Raw genomic sequence first — 16,774 nt, forward strand, 5'->3', positions numbered from 1 at the left:
GCATAAAAACACATCGACCTACATGGTCGCTTTACACAACGGTCGACATCTCGACGCACTATCCACAGGACACTGTCTGCAAAAGTCTTTAACATACACGAGATACCATAACATAAGTACTTTGACTCTGCAACACTCCGAACTGAGATGGAGCTCACCAATCCAGCTGATAGCTTGGGAACATCATCCTATAGCCAATGTCTTCTACTCAATCTGTACCTGTAACCAACACTTCAAATCACGAACATGCATATGAACTTTTAATGCATCATGAGTATACACACACACACACACACACACACACACATATATATATATAATGCATGCCTTCGCCCTGCTCGCAGCCCTTTCGGGAATAATAGCATAATGGGCCCTTCAGGCATCATAATCATCGTATACCAGCTGATCATGTGGTTTTGCCTATATAACGCCTTAGCCCTTTCCCCTTCCCCGTGAAATGATGTCGTGCATGTATGTAAATATGCAAATGCATGAAAATCTTTGGAAACCATCAAAAGACTCCCTTCAGAGAAACTTTTAGTTCAAAACGAGAACTTCTTCCCTTTTCTTAAAAATGGGAACATCTTCCCTTTTTTTTCTCAAAAATGGGAACTTCTTTCCCTTTTCATTTGTCTCCTTCGAGACTCAAAATCAAATGTAAAATGCATGGGAATAAGGAAACTTTAAGAATGTCCCCTTCGGGAATTAGACATCGTTATGAAATCGTACAACTTATGGATGCCCCTTCGGGACTTAAGAAGTCAAGAAACTTAGGATATCCTACATCTAGGAGTGGATTCATTATGGATATCATTACGCTTCGCACTTGTCATAGATCATGCCAAAAAGAAGGAAAGGATAGCCTTAACATACCTTTTTTTGCCTCCTACTACTTACGTTTATTCTCCCGAGCTCGTAAATCTACATTCAAGAGAAATCATACTACTATTAGGCTTATCTTAATCCTTCAAATTAAACCCCTCTAGAATCTGCCAAAATTCGGGCAGCATCTTTCCTGTTTATATGCCTAGCCCGAAATCACAATACCAACAAACAACACAAAAATAACAATACTAACACCAACCATATTGTCATCAATATCAAAATACTCCACAAAACACCTCATATTATTTTTATCCGATTTCTCCACCGACAAATTAACTATACGCTCATTTAATCGTTCTACCTTCGCAAATAAACCTAAAACAACAATAATACGGAATGATTCATACCTTATTCTTATTAAAACGATGATATCTCCGATGTTCACCTTGAATCCATGCCAAATTCCACCGCAAAACGATGCCATAGTCACAACTATGCACCACCCGAGCCTTGATTAGCTAAAATCACTCCATTCTCTCAAAGTTTTATGACCAAAATGACCCTATAGGTTGCTGAGCTCTAAAATCAGATTTTTTGGTGAAAACAAAATGGGGTTTTGACCCTTTTATAAGGTTCTAAATTACTGTAGCATGTGTTTCTGTTCTGTCAGCCTAACTTGTAACGTCCATAATTCTATACTCTGATGTCATATTGACGAGCAGTTTATTGTGTTGGAAACTAGACTCAACGAACTTCATTTTAGGCTTTTGAAACACCATAAAAATCCTAATATACTAGGAGATATACCCCTCCAAATTTGACTAAAAATCTGCCCAAAATCCTGCCAACGTTTTCCAAATTTTCGTCAAACTTATTTTCTTCGATTTTCTTGATCCCGGAATCTTCCGAAACTCTCCATACATGATATTTATCATTAATCATACTTGATAATGGTCATGTCCTTTGTTTCCAAGGTTGTCATTCCCGGTTACCACTTACAAGATCATAATTCATCCTTTACTTAAGCAATATACTTAATAATGTTTCTTTCCTCACAATCAAAGTTATTTTACCTAGCCATAGCTTGACATACTTATATTCAAATTTAACCAGTGCTTCTCTGAGGTACGGGGTGTAACATCCTCCCCCCTTTAGAAACATTCCTCCTCGAATGTTGAGCTCTTAGGGATTTCTACAAAAATTTTACCAGAGTTTCCCCTGTAAATGTACCACTACCATCCTGTCACAACAACCCAAAATGTGCAATGCTTCATAGGGCTACAACATCAATACCCATATCGGCCACACACGACCAAGAAATCATTCAAAGAAGCATCATATACCCAAGGATAATGATGTCTCTGGCTGAAGCTCTTTTGTTCTCGTGTACATAATAAAAAATCAACAAGTATCCCATTCTCATTCTGTCTCTGTTACAGTAATCTTGCCTTACTATGTCCCGACTACTCGCTATCCTGCGAATACTCTTTTTTTCTCGCTCTTTATTTCCCTGTTAGTGGGCAACTCCCTTGTTTATTCCTTCGATGCTGCCTCAAGCTATCCCTTTTTATACTCATTAATCTTTTATACGCATTATATTGTCTCCTTGTCGCATATTTAGGATATGTCACTGCGTATCTGGGTGCGGTACAATTTCCCCGATACGAGGGATTCGAACCACAGTCTAGAAACATCATATCTCACATCATTTTCTTTGACTTGTTAATTCCCCTTATTTTCCTATCATACTTTTTTTTCTCATACCTGCCCCATAATATACTTATTTTCAATCCGTTTTTGTTTTCTCCTGATTCATTCTCGAGCTTTGGCTTTTTCAAACTAACACAATTCTTTCTTTGGAATTTTTGGGAAGGTCATAATTCATTTCCGGACTAAATCTGCTCTTCCCCCCCTTTTAAGGATGTTCGTATACACCAGTAACCTTCAAGTATGAACAGTCTTTGATAATCATCTGGCCGACTTTAGCGATCCTTCAACTTCTCTATTTCCTATATGCCGGAGTTCTTTTCATCGCATGGCTTAACTCACTTCCTTTTTGCCAGTTGAGTTCTTGTATCAATTCAAAATGCTTATGCATATCGGGATACAATTTTGATACCTTCTCTATTGTTCTTTCACTTCTACCTTTCGTGACTAGCAGTCCCTTGGGCTAATGAATTAATGAGGACATCGAATTCATTGGGCCCCTTTATGGAGTATCCGACTATACCACGCTTCTTTAGCCGTAGTCTTTCCCCACGACTATCTTCTTAATATCCTTGAAATTATCCTTGCTCTAGATTCCTGATTCTAGTTTATGTCTATACCATACCAATAAAAGTTTATACTCTATCTCATTCGTACTCACGATCCGTCCTTTCCTTAGTTTGACTCACATTGTCCTATAGTTTTTCTTAACTGATTGCTTGTATCATAATCATGCGTCATAGTCCTTCTAATGTCCCGCTGATTCTCGTTCTCACCATGAAATATTAGCAATATGCACCCTTTTCTTTCTCCCTTCATTCACTTCTTATTTCCCTTTACGATACCATAGCTTGCTCGTATGTATGTCTATCCCTCGTATATTAGTTCTGTTTCCTTCGTAATCGTATATCTATTACAAGTCCATTGTCTCATGCTACCAATGTACAACTTTGGCCAACATTACTAATTTATTAGACTTCCTCTTACCGTCGATTGTCAGGTAACTTCCTTTAACCAATTCATTAACGTTCTTTCTCTTACTTTCATCTCAAGGTCCTTCTTGATTTCCTTTGCTCTTAAAGTGCTCCTTTGCCTTGTCCATTTTATAGTATGCCTAGAAATCTGTAGAACATTCCACTATAAGTACAACCCGTCATAAACCCGTCCTGATCTTATGTATATATATATATATATAAACTTCTAGAGTAAAACTTTCCTCTACTCGTTAACGTCCTTTTTCCATAACAATATCTCTTCGTTATATCTTACTGACCAATCTAATCCATAAATCGTAATACCGTATTTGAGTTACTAATATCCACTTTCTTTATGCTTTCAATAAGTCTCAACCCTCCGAAATCTCGAATGCAACTCATTGCAACTCCTTTAATTACTAATCATTTTCCCCCCTCCAGAGTTCTCCCCTTAAATTAAATTACAATAATTCTAAAACTTCTCTTTGAAAATGTCTCGTCATGATTTATCCAATCATGACTTACCGGTTGGGACTCACAATCGGTTCTAAGATAACATAACACTTATCGACGCCTCTGGTCTTGTGGGTCCACTAAGTCACAATACTCTTTCACATAAATCATTCTTCAAACCACACTAAGACCATCTTAAAACTGCCTTGCATTCCCTTCTATTTTCTTGTCATATCCTTCCCATTTTGTTGACATTAAGTTCCCCACTGGAATATCGTTCAATTTCTTTTCTTCCCCACGAATTATTTTCAGTCCAGTCTCAAAAGATACTCTTTAGTTACTCTATTCATTTGCTGACTTGCCTTCAGATCTTATTAAACTTATTCCACAATAATTTTTACTTCAAACTATCTCGATAATCCATTCCCAATACAATATCTACCACATATTATTTCAGTCCTTGTGCTCGTACTCGAGCTTACTCGCTTCCCCCCTTAAAGGTTTTACCTTATGGTGTTATATTCTATTGCCATTCTCGATCGAAATTTCATCCCATAATAATCCTTTCGTCATCGCTTTTGTTCTTACATTTACAAATCCTTCAAGTTCCCTACTTTTCATTACCCAAAAATACTCCTTTAAATCTCAAATCTTGCCTATAATAACCCCTGGGGATACTCGAAATGATGTACCCAACTGTCTGTCCAGCCGGAATAGTACTTTTTATTCCAATAACTAATGCCAGTGTCCACTTGTAGCGTCAGCTTCCTCTTATCATTCCACATCAACTTGTCCCACACTTTCCCATTAATCCATCTATAGAAATCATAGACGTATAATCTTCGTGATCTCCTAAATCTTTGGTCCTTGTCCTTAAATTTTAAGTAAATTCAAGCAGAGTGTCCCTTATATTTCTTACTATCCCAGACCTACACGCAGCCCAGAAAATACATACAATGCCTCCCCGATCCAATTATATACATACTTGGCACACCTTAGCCATACAGGACTCTCAATATCGAACATAAATGCAAAGAGGAGGAAACTTACCTCGTGCATCACAACTCGGAATATACCTGAACCTTTATCGATTGTCCCTTTTTGCTTCCTTAGTCACTTCCTCTTCCATTCATTAGCTATACATTTCAATCATACTTGCAACATTCTTACCATATCTGACTTATAATCCTTTTTACCAATACTTACCTCTGTGTTGATTCCTTCAACTTCTATTATCCCTGTAACCCCAATATCATCATTCACTTCCTTTGTCAATACCATTCTTTCGCTGAAATCAAGGGTTAGTTCAAGGAATTTCATTTCCTATGACTTGGCTCTCATTGCATGATCTTAGATATGAAAGAAGGGTAACCATCCTAAATGCCCTGTGGCCTCCTGTTTATAAGTATGGCGTGCTTCACACCCATAAACAAGACTCTACTGGACACGACTTTGCAGACAACCCCTAGGACGAACTACTCTGATACCACTTCTGTCACGACCCAAACCGGAGGGCCGCGACTAATACCCAAGACCCTACTCGGCTAAGTACCATACTACCATTCCATCCATAATTCACAACTTTTTGTGAACCTTTAATTTATGAAATGACGCTTCCGTCAAGTAAAACAAGACAAACTTTTCAATAAAACTCTTTCGTCAAATCAGGGACTTCTCTTTTATCGTTAATTCGAAGAAAACCTTTAGTCACAATAAAATCTTTAAAAAACAAAGCATAAAAACACATCGACCTAGGTCGCTTTACACAACGGTCGACATCTCGACGCACTATTCATAGGACACTGTCTGCAAAAGTCTCTAACATACACGATATACCATAACATAAGTACTTTGACTTGGCAACACTCCGATCTGAGATGGAGCTCACCAATCCAGCTGATAGCCTGGGAACATCGTCCTATAGCCAATGTCTTCTACTCATTTGTATACACCTGCGTGGCATGAAACGCAACGTGCCCAGGCAAAGGGACGTCAGTACGAATAATGTACCGAGTATGTAAGGCAGATCTGAAGCAATATATCTCAACTCGAGTAATGAGGAAGTAATAGATTCAATTTGTACCTATAACCAACATTGCAAATCATGAATGTGCATATGAACTTTTAATGCATCATGAGTATACATATATATATATATATATATATATATATATATATATATATATATATAATGCATGCCTTCACCCTACTCGCAACCCCTTCGAGCATAATAGCATATGGCCCCTTCAGCCATCATAATCATCGTATACCAGCTAATCAAGTGGTTTGCGTATATAACGCCTTAGCCCTTTTCCCCTTCCCCATGAAATGATGTCGTGCATATATGTAAATATGAAAATGCATGAAAATCTTTGGAAACCATCAAAAGACTCCCTTCGGAGCAACTTTTAGTTCAAAATGGGAACTTCTTCCCTTTTCTTAAAAATGGGAACATCTTCCTCTTTTTTTCTCAAAAATGGGAACTTCTTCCCCTTTTCATCTGTCTCCTTCGAGACTCAAAATTAAATGTAAAATGCATGGGAATAAGGAAACTTTAAGAATATCCCTTCAAGAATTAGACATCGTTATGAAATCGTACAACTTATGGATGCCCCTTCGGGACTTAAGAAGTCAAGGAACTCAGGATATCCTACATCTAGGAGTGGATTCATTATGCATATCATTACGCTTCGCACTTGTCATAGATCATGCCAAAAATAAGGAAATGATAGCCTTAACATACCTTTTTTTGCATCCTACTACTTACGTTTATTCTCCCGAGCTCGTAAATCTACATACAAGAGAAGTCATACTACTATTAGGCTTATCGTCAGATGCTTATCTTAAGCCTTCAAATTAGACCCTTTTAGAATCTGCCGAAATTCGGGCAGCATCTTCCCTGTTTATATGCCTAGCCCAAATCACAATACCAACAAACAACACAACAACAACAATACTAACGACAATACTAACATCAACCATATCATAATCAATATCAAAATACTCCACAAAACACCTCATATGATTTTTATCCGATTTCTCCACCGACAAATTAACTATACGCTCATTTAATCGTTCTACCTTCGAAAATAAACCTAAAACAACAATAATAAGGAAAGATTCATACCTTATTCTTATTAAAACGATGATATATCTGATGTTCACCTTGAATCCATGCCCAATTCCACCGCAAAACAATGCCATAGTCACAACTATGCACCACCCGAGCCTTGGTTAGCTAAAATCACTCAATTCTCTCAAATGTTTATGACCAAAATGACCCTATATGTTGCTGACCTCTAATCTAATTTTTGTGAAGAAAATGGGGGTTTTCCCCTTTTATAAGGTTCTAAATTCGGGGTAGGGGTCACTGTAGCAAGTCGGTACTGTAGCAGCTACTGCAGCACGTATTTCTGTTCTGTCAGCCTAACTTGTAACGTCCATAATTCTCTACTCCGATGTCGTATCGATGAGTGGTTTATTGTGTTGGAAACTAGACTCGACGAAATTCATTCTAGGCTTTTGAAACACCTTAAAACTCCTAATATACTAGGAGATATACCCCTCCAAAGTTGACTAAAAATCTTCCCAAAATCCTGTCAACTTTTTCCAAATTTTATTCAAACTTATTTTATTCTATTTGCTTTATCCCGGAATCTTCCAAAACTCTCCATAAATGATATTTATCATTAATCATACTTGATAATGGTCATGTCCTTTGGTTCCAAGGTTGTCATTCCCGGTTACGACTTACAAGATCATAATTCATCCATTACTTAAACAATATACTTAATAATGCTTCGTTCCTCACAATCAAAGTTATTTTACCTAGCCATAGCTCGACATACTTACATTCAAATTTAACCAGTGCTTCTCCGAGGTACGGGGTGTAACATGCCTTCTTTGTCTTATGTACTCCCAGGCACTACTGTCACGACCCAGCTAGGGGCCGCGACGGGTATCCAGGGCTAACCACCGAGCACCGCTCGTGCTATCATTTCCTTAACCCATTCAACGATCATTCATCGATTCCCTATTAACTTTTAAAGGGATCTGCTTCTCATTACAAAATGTACTGCTTTAATACGAGAACAATTTTTCAATATACTTATACACATGCATACTACCCACGTTGTGGAACCACATAACCCACATCGAGTATCTACGAGCCTCTATTGGATGACATATATAAATATACACAAAAGGATCAACCAAATAGCACCTCCGGATCTACACCGTCTCCCTGTCTACCTGTGGGCATGAGCACAGCATCCAAAAAGAAAGTGGATGTCAGTACGAGCATTATACTGAGTATGTAAGGCATGCATCAAGAAATAAAGGAGAGAATAAGAAGATAAAGTAAATACAAGAAGGTAACCAGTAACTGCTTGCCTCTTAAGGCGGATTCATGCATACATACTCATAAAACATCATATCATGTATTGCTGTGGAACGTGCAGCCCGATCCGTATATCATCATGTATCAATATAATGCCGTAGAACGTACGGCCCGATCCATTACCCATATATCCCGCATCCGGGCATCCCGCGTCCGGGATGATATCATAATATGCCAGCTGACCAGGTGGCTAGGCGTCTATAGCGCCTCACCTTTCCCCATATCCCATGTATACATATACATATCATATACTTATATAATATACATAGCATGCATGAGAGCCCAAGGAAGAGCTAAAACTCTATCGGAGTGACGTAAGGTCGGTAACCTCCGATTATATTATGGATTAATCATGATTGTCATGTCTCGCCTTGAAGGAACAATTATCATAAGGTGAGACTATCAACGAAAGTTAACATCGAGAGGAAACATAAAATAGGGTCAATCTCATAAGAAGTCAATCCATATACTTTTGGAATCTAAAAAAATATAGTCATCATCCATGAATAAAATTGAGAAATCAGTAGATAGCTTGACATTCTCATATCGTCATTGAAATCGTAAACTTGGAACCTTTAAACATAAAATCGTTCCCATCATAATAATATTCTCATTTTCGACATCATCGGTGTCATGGAAAACATATCCATCGTTTTTATCATAAGAGCTCACATAATTACAAGCTTTGGTTTGGAAGACACGAATATTTTGGAAAACATCTATGGATTATCAGGAAGGAAATCATGCCTTGGAATCTTAGACATTTTAACTTTTAATAACAAGGAAACATTTGTGAAATCATAACCTAGGGATCATGCCTTTGAAAGAAAGGGGACGAGCCTCACATACCTTTGACGTTTACTATTCTTATCGCTTGCTTGTTTCCCCTATGATGCACTCATGTATACCTTCAAGAGAATTCATGCCGTCGTTAGCTAAGCAATTATAAGAACGGACTACTATTTCTAGGGAAAATTGGGCAGCATTTCCTTTGTTTCTACTACGTTTCCCATATTCTATTTCAGCTCCCAAACATTCGCAACCATAATCATAATATAGAAACCAACAATCATCATTTATATACATTTAGCAAAATCCACCAATTTCCTCCAATTTCTCCACATTTAGTGGTTTTAGCTTATCATCACATTTTTCTCATACATCACACTTACTTCATGGTCTAAACATCATTTATAACATACTCATGATCACAACATATCAACGTTCATGGTTTCATTCAACTACCATTCAATAGTGACACTACTCATCCTTTCAAAACTCATTTTCCATGCTTTTCTACAATCCAAGCATCTTATCTTTCCAATACCTTAAACAACACAATAAAATCATGAAACATACCTTAGATGATGGTGGAATAAGCTTGGAGTTGAATCCTCCCTTTTTCACCAAAACCCTTCTTCACCTTCCTTAGGATTTTCTTGAAGAAGATGAATCCTACTTGAATTTCATACACTTGGGTTCATGGATTTGGTGTTGTAAATCTTGGTTTCCTTTGATTTTTCTTGTGGATGAAATGTTAGAGAGGGTTCTAGAGGTTTTTAGGACCAAAAATGGTGAAATAATGAGTTAGAAACGAAATTGGGTCTATATATAATGGTCCAGAAGATTCTGGACCGACACAACATGCGGCACACTTTGCTAGACGCAAAGTGTGCCTTGCTAAACGCATGTTGTGTCGCAAACCATGCAGGACCACTAAAATTTCACTAGCACACTTTTCTACGCAACTGTGTGGCCGCATGTCATGTTTGCTGGCCGCATGTTGCGCCGCAAAGTGCGCCATAATGTGATATTTGCCCAAACAATCTGTCGTAGAATGGCCATAACGTTTTATCCCGATATGCTGTGAGGGCCCACGACCTATGGTTGGAAATATCTTTCAATTATCCACAACTTTCATTCTTAGTGTTTTTCCAAATTCTAATCTTATAATGGCGTTTTGCCCCTCCAAATCAGATCATCCGAAAATGTTTCCTTAAATTGCCCTTTTGGGATGGCTTATGCCCATATTTGGCTTATGGATCCTTCTCGAAACTTACTTAACACTTCATTACCAATATAAGGGACATTATAACTCTTCTCCAAAATGTTATTAAGCCATCATTAATTCGATACTCGTAATTCTTGCCCGACACACAACATATACCTTGCTTTCCTTAACAACTTTCGTCTCCTACCTCAAATGTCTTTGAAATATCATTTAGAATCATTAAATATTATTTCTTACTTATCAAAACATCGTATGCATCATGCCCTTCGTCAGTCAATTCACTATGCATGAACGAAAAATTTTCCGAGGTGTAATAACTACTTACTGATAACTTACTAGAACTAGTAAGCATCCAATGAGGTTTGTCAATTTTCTGAGGTTCAACCAGATTTCCAAGCTTATTACTGATAAGATGCACCATTTCATCCCAAAACAAATGTTGTATTTTTGTCATATCCCACTGATCACCCTCCATTATCTCTACTAGATCTTCTACACTGTCATCCTTGTAAGCCTAAAACTGAACTTGTTCATTCAAAGCACCTATCTTCAACCTGTTTTCATACCACATTGATATAGAACCCTGATGAGGCTCCCACCAAATATGATGCTCCATATCATTCCTAGCTTCTAAGATGTACTTCCATGTCTGAGTTCCACCCTTCCATTGAACAAGAGTTGGTCTAACCTTCTTACAGTATTTATTCCACATAAAGTTTGACCATAAAGAATTACTTGTTCTAAACCTCTACCAAAGCTTTGAGAAAAGAGCTCTTGAAATATCATTCAAAGATCTGAATCCTAAACCACCTTCCACTTTAGGATAACACAATTTGTTCCATTTAGACCAATGCTTACATTTACCATCTTCCTTTGTTTGCCAGAAAAATCTATTAAACAATTTATGCAACTCTTTGATGACACATTTTGGAGGAACCATTGCTGATAAAGGATATACAAGAATGCTTTGCAGCACACTCTTAATCAGTACAGCTTTTCCACCAAATGACAGTAACTTTCCTTTCCATGCTTGCAATTTATCTCTAACTTTTTTCATCACATCTTTATAGAATATCTTCTTTTTTCTTGCATGAAACAATGGACATCCAAGGTAAATAAAAGGAAATTCACCTCTTGAGAATCCTGTAATCTGCTGGACTTCATGCACCAGTTCACTAGATACTTTCTTATACATGTAGAAAGCACTCTTATGAACATTAATCTTCTGACCAAAAACAGCTTCATAATCATGCAGAATCTTCATAATGCTTTGTAATGACCATTTGTCAGCAGAAGCAAAAACTATAGTGTCATTAATATATGACAAATGATTCATATTAGAGCTCCATCTAGGCAATCCATATCCCCTGAACATCCCTTTATCAAACAAGCTATTTAAAGCTTTTGATAATACTTTAGTAGCTAAGATGAATAAAGCAGGTGATAGTGGATCACCTTTCTTTACTCCCCTTGTAGAATGAAAGAAACCATTAGACTAACCATTAATAAGAACTGAATACCAATTATTAGCTAGGATTCTCCAAATCATATCCACAAACACATCTGAAAATCCCATCCTCTTCATCACCTGAATCAAATAATTCCAAGAGACCCTATCATATGCCTTTGCCATGTCTAGTTTGAGAATCACATTTGTTGGCTTCCCTCTCTTTCTAATATTTGCAACTACCTCTTGAGTAAGGAACACATTCTCTATAATGTTCCTTCCTTTTACAAAACTAGATTGGTTCTGAGAGATTAAGCTAGGTAGAATAGATTCCAATCTGTCATGAATAATTCTAGTAATGATCTTGTTGATAAAATTACTTAAACTGATAGACCTGAGCTCAGAAAAACTGTTAATAATCTCCTTCTTTGGTATTAACACCAAGTTAGTGTGAGTGACAGATTTTAGAAGAGTTTGACCATCAAAGAAAGCCTTAACTACATTGTATACATCTGCACCAACAATGTCCCAACATTTCTGATAGAAAATTCCTGATAAACTATCAGGACCACATGCACTATCACCTGCTAACTCAAACACAGCTTTATGCACTTCCTCCAAAGATGGCATAGAACATAATAACTCATTTTGATGCTGTGAAACAGCTTCCTGCACATGCTCTAAAATGCTATAATCTGATAATGTTGGCTCAAATGAGAATTGTTACTGATAGAAATCTATAGTTGCTGTTGCAATATGATCCCTATCTTCCAACCAAACACCTTCATCATTCTATATTCTATTAAGTATCAATCTCTTCCTTCTTCCATTCACCAAGTTGTGAAAAAACCTTGTATTTCTATCTCCTTCTGATTGCCATTTTACTCCAGCCTTTTGTTTCCAAAACTCTTCTTCAAAATGCAAATATCTTTTGAATTCAGCTTGAGCTTGTTGCAACACCATTCTATTGACTTCAAAGGGATCCTCTTCAAATAATTGCTCTTTGATCTTAACAATATCCTTCCTGATAGTTAATTGCTTAAAGATATCACCAAAAGTCTCTTTACTCCATACTGATAGAGCAGCTTTCAACTTCTTCATTTTCAACTTGAAAGTAACAAAAGTATCTCCAACAAACTCAGTACTCTAATGTTACTCCACTGTATACAAGAAAGACTCGTAATCTACCCAAAATTCAGGAATCTAAAAGGCTTACAGAATTGCTGAGCTTGTTTGCCTGTTGTAAGCAAAATAGGTGCATGATCTGATCTAGTTCTGGACAGATGCTCCATCTGTAAATTACCATACCATTCTTGCAACTGGTTATTGACTACAATCCTGTCCAATCTTTTGAATATGCAATCTTCCCGAGCTCTACCATTCCACCAAGTAAAAGGACTGCCCCTAAAGTCAATATCCTGAAGGTCACAAGAATTTATACAAAAAGCAAAATCCTCAATCGCAAGCTGATAAACTGGAAATCCACCTATCTTTTCTTCTTCATTTAAAATGACATTGAAATCTCCACCTACCAACCATGGTCAATTCATACTGCTTGATAAAGAATAAATATTATCCCACAGTTCCAATCTATCCATAACATCATAGTTTGTATAAACTAAAGTAGTGATTAATATTTTGCCGCTGTCTAACAAAGAAAGCTTGAGAGTAACCTGTTAATCAGTATTCATCAGTACTTCCACATCAATGTTATCTTTAACAAAAAACTAGATTTTACTATTACAGTTAAAGCTAGCCACCTGCATACCCAATATCCTTTTATATTTGTCAATATGTCTAGAATCTTGAAAAGGCTTCATGAATGCTATCAAGAAGAATTATAATGTCTATGCAACATCTGAACTCTATGAAAAGCCTTCTGAGGATTCACAGATCTTATATTCCAAATAAATGCCTTCATCATTAAGCACTTAATTTAGAACTTGCACCCCTCTTTGGCAGAATCCTGGATGGTTGCTCTCCAGTTTGGTTACTTGCACCTGTATTTCTTTTTAGAGCTGATCTAGTAACTAACAATTCAGCATCAGGCTTGCACTTCTTCCCTTTATTATTACCTTTAGAATTATCATGTGAATATGTTCCTACACACTCCTCCAATACTAGATTACTCTCAGCTTGCTTCACATCTGAACTGATTGCTCCTTTCAATTCAGGAATGCAATTTTTATTCTCCAAATCCTGCAGATTATGTGACACCAGATCATGCAATTCTTTGTTAGGAGAAGACTTCCTCTGTGCATATACAGCATTAGTGTTATCCTTCAGAATTAGATCTTGAGTAGCAGCCTCATGATCCATAGAAACATTCTTACTTAGAAAGCAACCAATAACAACTTTACCTTCATTTTCTAAGGTAATAGAATACTATCGAACCTCACCTTGAACTTCCTCATTAGAAACTTCTTTCACATTCAAAGTACCAACTTCAATGCATTCAGAAATCTGATTCTCCTGGAGATTTTCATTATTAAATGCCTCTTCTTTATCATGATGCATGCTATAATAACAAACATTTTCCTTGCATTCTACTAACTTGTGGACTCCACTATCAATTATATGTTTAATTTCCACATATACTACATAAGAATTATGTGTAATCAGAGTAGAACTATCTTCATCTTCACCTCTATCACCCCTATCTTGCTCTCCTTGTTACTGAACATTTGTATCTACAAGTGCTGATATACTGTCAATCTTTACTTGATCCTCATTAACCAACCTATACTTGATCCCATCACCAGGATCATGCATAACTTCCAAAGCACCTTTAGTCTGATCAACTTCATCTTTGCCCCCATATTGTTCTATAGATTTAGTAACCTCTTCTACATCATCATCAGGATCTTCATCAATACTTCCATGCACATTAACAGGCTCATGCACATCATCTATGTGATCAGATACTAACTCCATCTCTTTTTGCTCAGCAAATTCCACCACACCATTGTTATTCTCCAAAACATCATTATTCTCCTGTTTTTGATAATCATGAGCCTCTATTGATTCATAATCCACAATATACACCTGAGTTTCTGCATTGTCACCCACCTGTTGTTGATTATTAAGAGCTTTTTCAACATGATCACCAATAACTTGTTGTGTTGTATCAATTGCTACTACACTTTGATTACCAGCCTCATTATTTTGCACCTCATCAACTTCATTATCATCAATTTCACCCTCTTCCAAAGTTATGACTTTATTCTTTGCCTGGATAGTTTACTGAGACAAAATTGCACCTTCTACACAATCATGCCCAATATTAACTTGAATATCATCCTTCATATCATCAAAAATTTTACCAATCTCTTTTTGAACAGTTTCTTGTACAACATGATTATCAGCAATATTCAAATCCTCTTGAGTATTATAGTTATCCCCACGATTTTCACCTGAATTTGCAACAACTGCAACCCTTTGCTCTACAGATCCATCATTCAATATCTTTGCATTATTATCAAGATCATCCTTATTACCTACTACATCCTCCAAAGCACTTTTATGGCCATTAATCAACTTGCTAGCTTCAATATCATCTACTCCTTGATTCAAACCTCAAATTTATTTGAAACACTAACTTTTTTGTTTCCATCATCCTTTCCAGTTGGAATCACTATGTTCTTGTCTTGACCTTTGTTTCCAGGATATGTTACCACAATACCACTAGATAAAACTTTTGGAAGACATTATTGCATTGGTTGTCTCCACCCCCTATACCCTCTATATCTTCTTTGTTGAAATTGCCCTTGTTTACTTGTTTCAGGCACCTCTGTTACAACTATAGCCTTTGCATTGTTCTGACCCACTTCTTCCTTTTCTTCCACCTTTTTTTGATCATTTTTCAGCAATTTTAGATGAAGCACCTAACAACCTTCATTTGAATGACTTTGTAACAAACACTTTGTGCAATACTTTGGTAAATAGTCATACTGAATATTAACTTGAATAGTCCTGATTTCCTTGTAACATCGTCTTCAATTTCCATCCACACAGACTTAGGCAAATCTGCAAGAAAATCCACTTGAACCTTCACTCTTGCACTATTTGGCCTAGTTTTATTTATTGTAGCAGCATCAACTTGAATTGGCTTGCCCACAGCTGATGCCAGTGTAAATAAATATTCCTTGACAAAAAAGGTAGGAAGCAGGTTCGGAAACGAGATCCAAGCCTTAGCAATTGAAGTCTCCTTGTCAATACTAAACTTAGAATCATAAATCAAAGGTATCATTTGATAACTATGACCATCCTTTGATTTCAACCAAAAAACACTTTTTGACGAGATAGTAATAAAATCTTCTCTTAAATCACATCTTATTAATACATGTCTATCTCTCAAGAAGCCTACACGACGGGTACCCTTCGCACCACACTGTTTAGGTATTATAGTTCTAAGTTCATCTAACTCAGGCCATCCGTATGAAAACTTACAAACAATGGCATGTTGTAAATTTTCAATCATCTCCGTTCGTAAAACTTCAGAAGAGGACCATCTTACAACGTGTTTACCATCTATAATCTCCACTTTCTTCATAGGAATGGGTTTAGACGTCTGCATGGGAGTTCAATAGTTTCATGCATAAGAGTATGAAGATATTTTGAATCATTGTATGTAATGGTTGCTGGTTGTGGTTGTTGTGGATTGCTGGACATAGAGAGGAGAGGGAATTGGGAGGAATGATGAAGAGAAAGAGACTGACCAACCCCCAGTGGCAGCAGCTGGCCAGTGGCCGGAGTGGCCATAGAAAGGTTAGGGTTTTCAAACTCCAGAACCCTTTGTCGCACACCATTTTAACCCGGAAGTTAAATTAAGGAGCACGACGTATTGGTGATTCCTGTTTTTTTTGTTTTGTTTTAAGGAGTCGCCACCTAATTGATTTAACGGTGAATTAGGACACCTAGAGGTTAACTAAGGCAAAGTTAAAACTAAACCTCAATTA

At 37.0% G+C, this 16,774-nt stretch overlaps 1 protein-coding gene across 1 annotated transcript; it reads right to left on the reverse strand.

Annotated features, from left to right (window-relative positions):
- Nucleotides 1-11,117: 11,117 nt before the first annotated feature.
- On the reverse strand, nucleotides 11,118-12,917 carry LOC132611876 (uncharacterized). The gene is made up of 3 exons (XM_060326238.1): nucleotides 12,651-12,917; nucleotides 11,890-12,485; nucleotides 11,118-11,838 (listed from the first exon to the last, which is right to left on the reverse strand). The coding sequence occupies exons 1-3, from the start codon at nucleotides 12,915-12,917 to the stop codon at nucleotides 11,118-11,120; spliced, it is 1,584 nt and encodes a 527-aa protein (XP_060182221.1).
- Between the last annotated feature and the right edge of the window lie 3,857 nt (nucleotides 12,918-16,774).

The sequence above is a fragment of the Lycium barbarum genome, chromosome 9 (assembly GCF_019175385.1).
Source record: "Lycium barbarum isolate Lr01 chromosome 9, ASM1917538v2, whole genome shotgun sequence".
Classification (NCBI taxonomy): Eukaryota; Viridiplantae; Streptophyta; class Magnoliopsida; order Solanales; family Solanaceae; genus Lycium; species Lycium barbarum.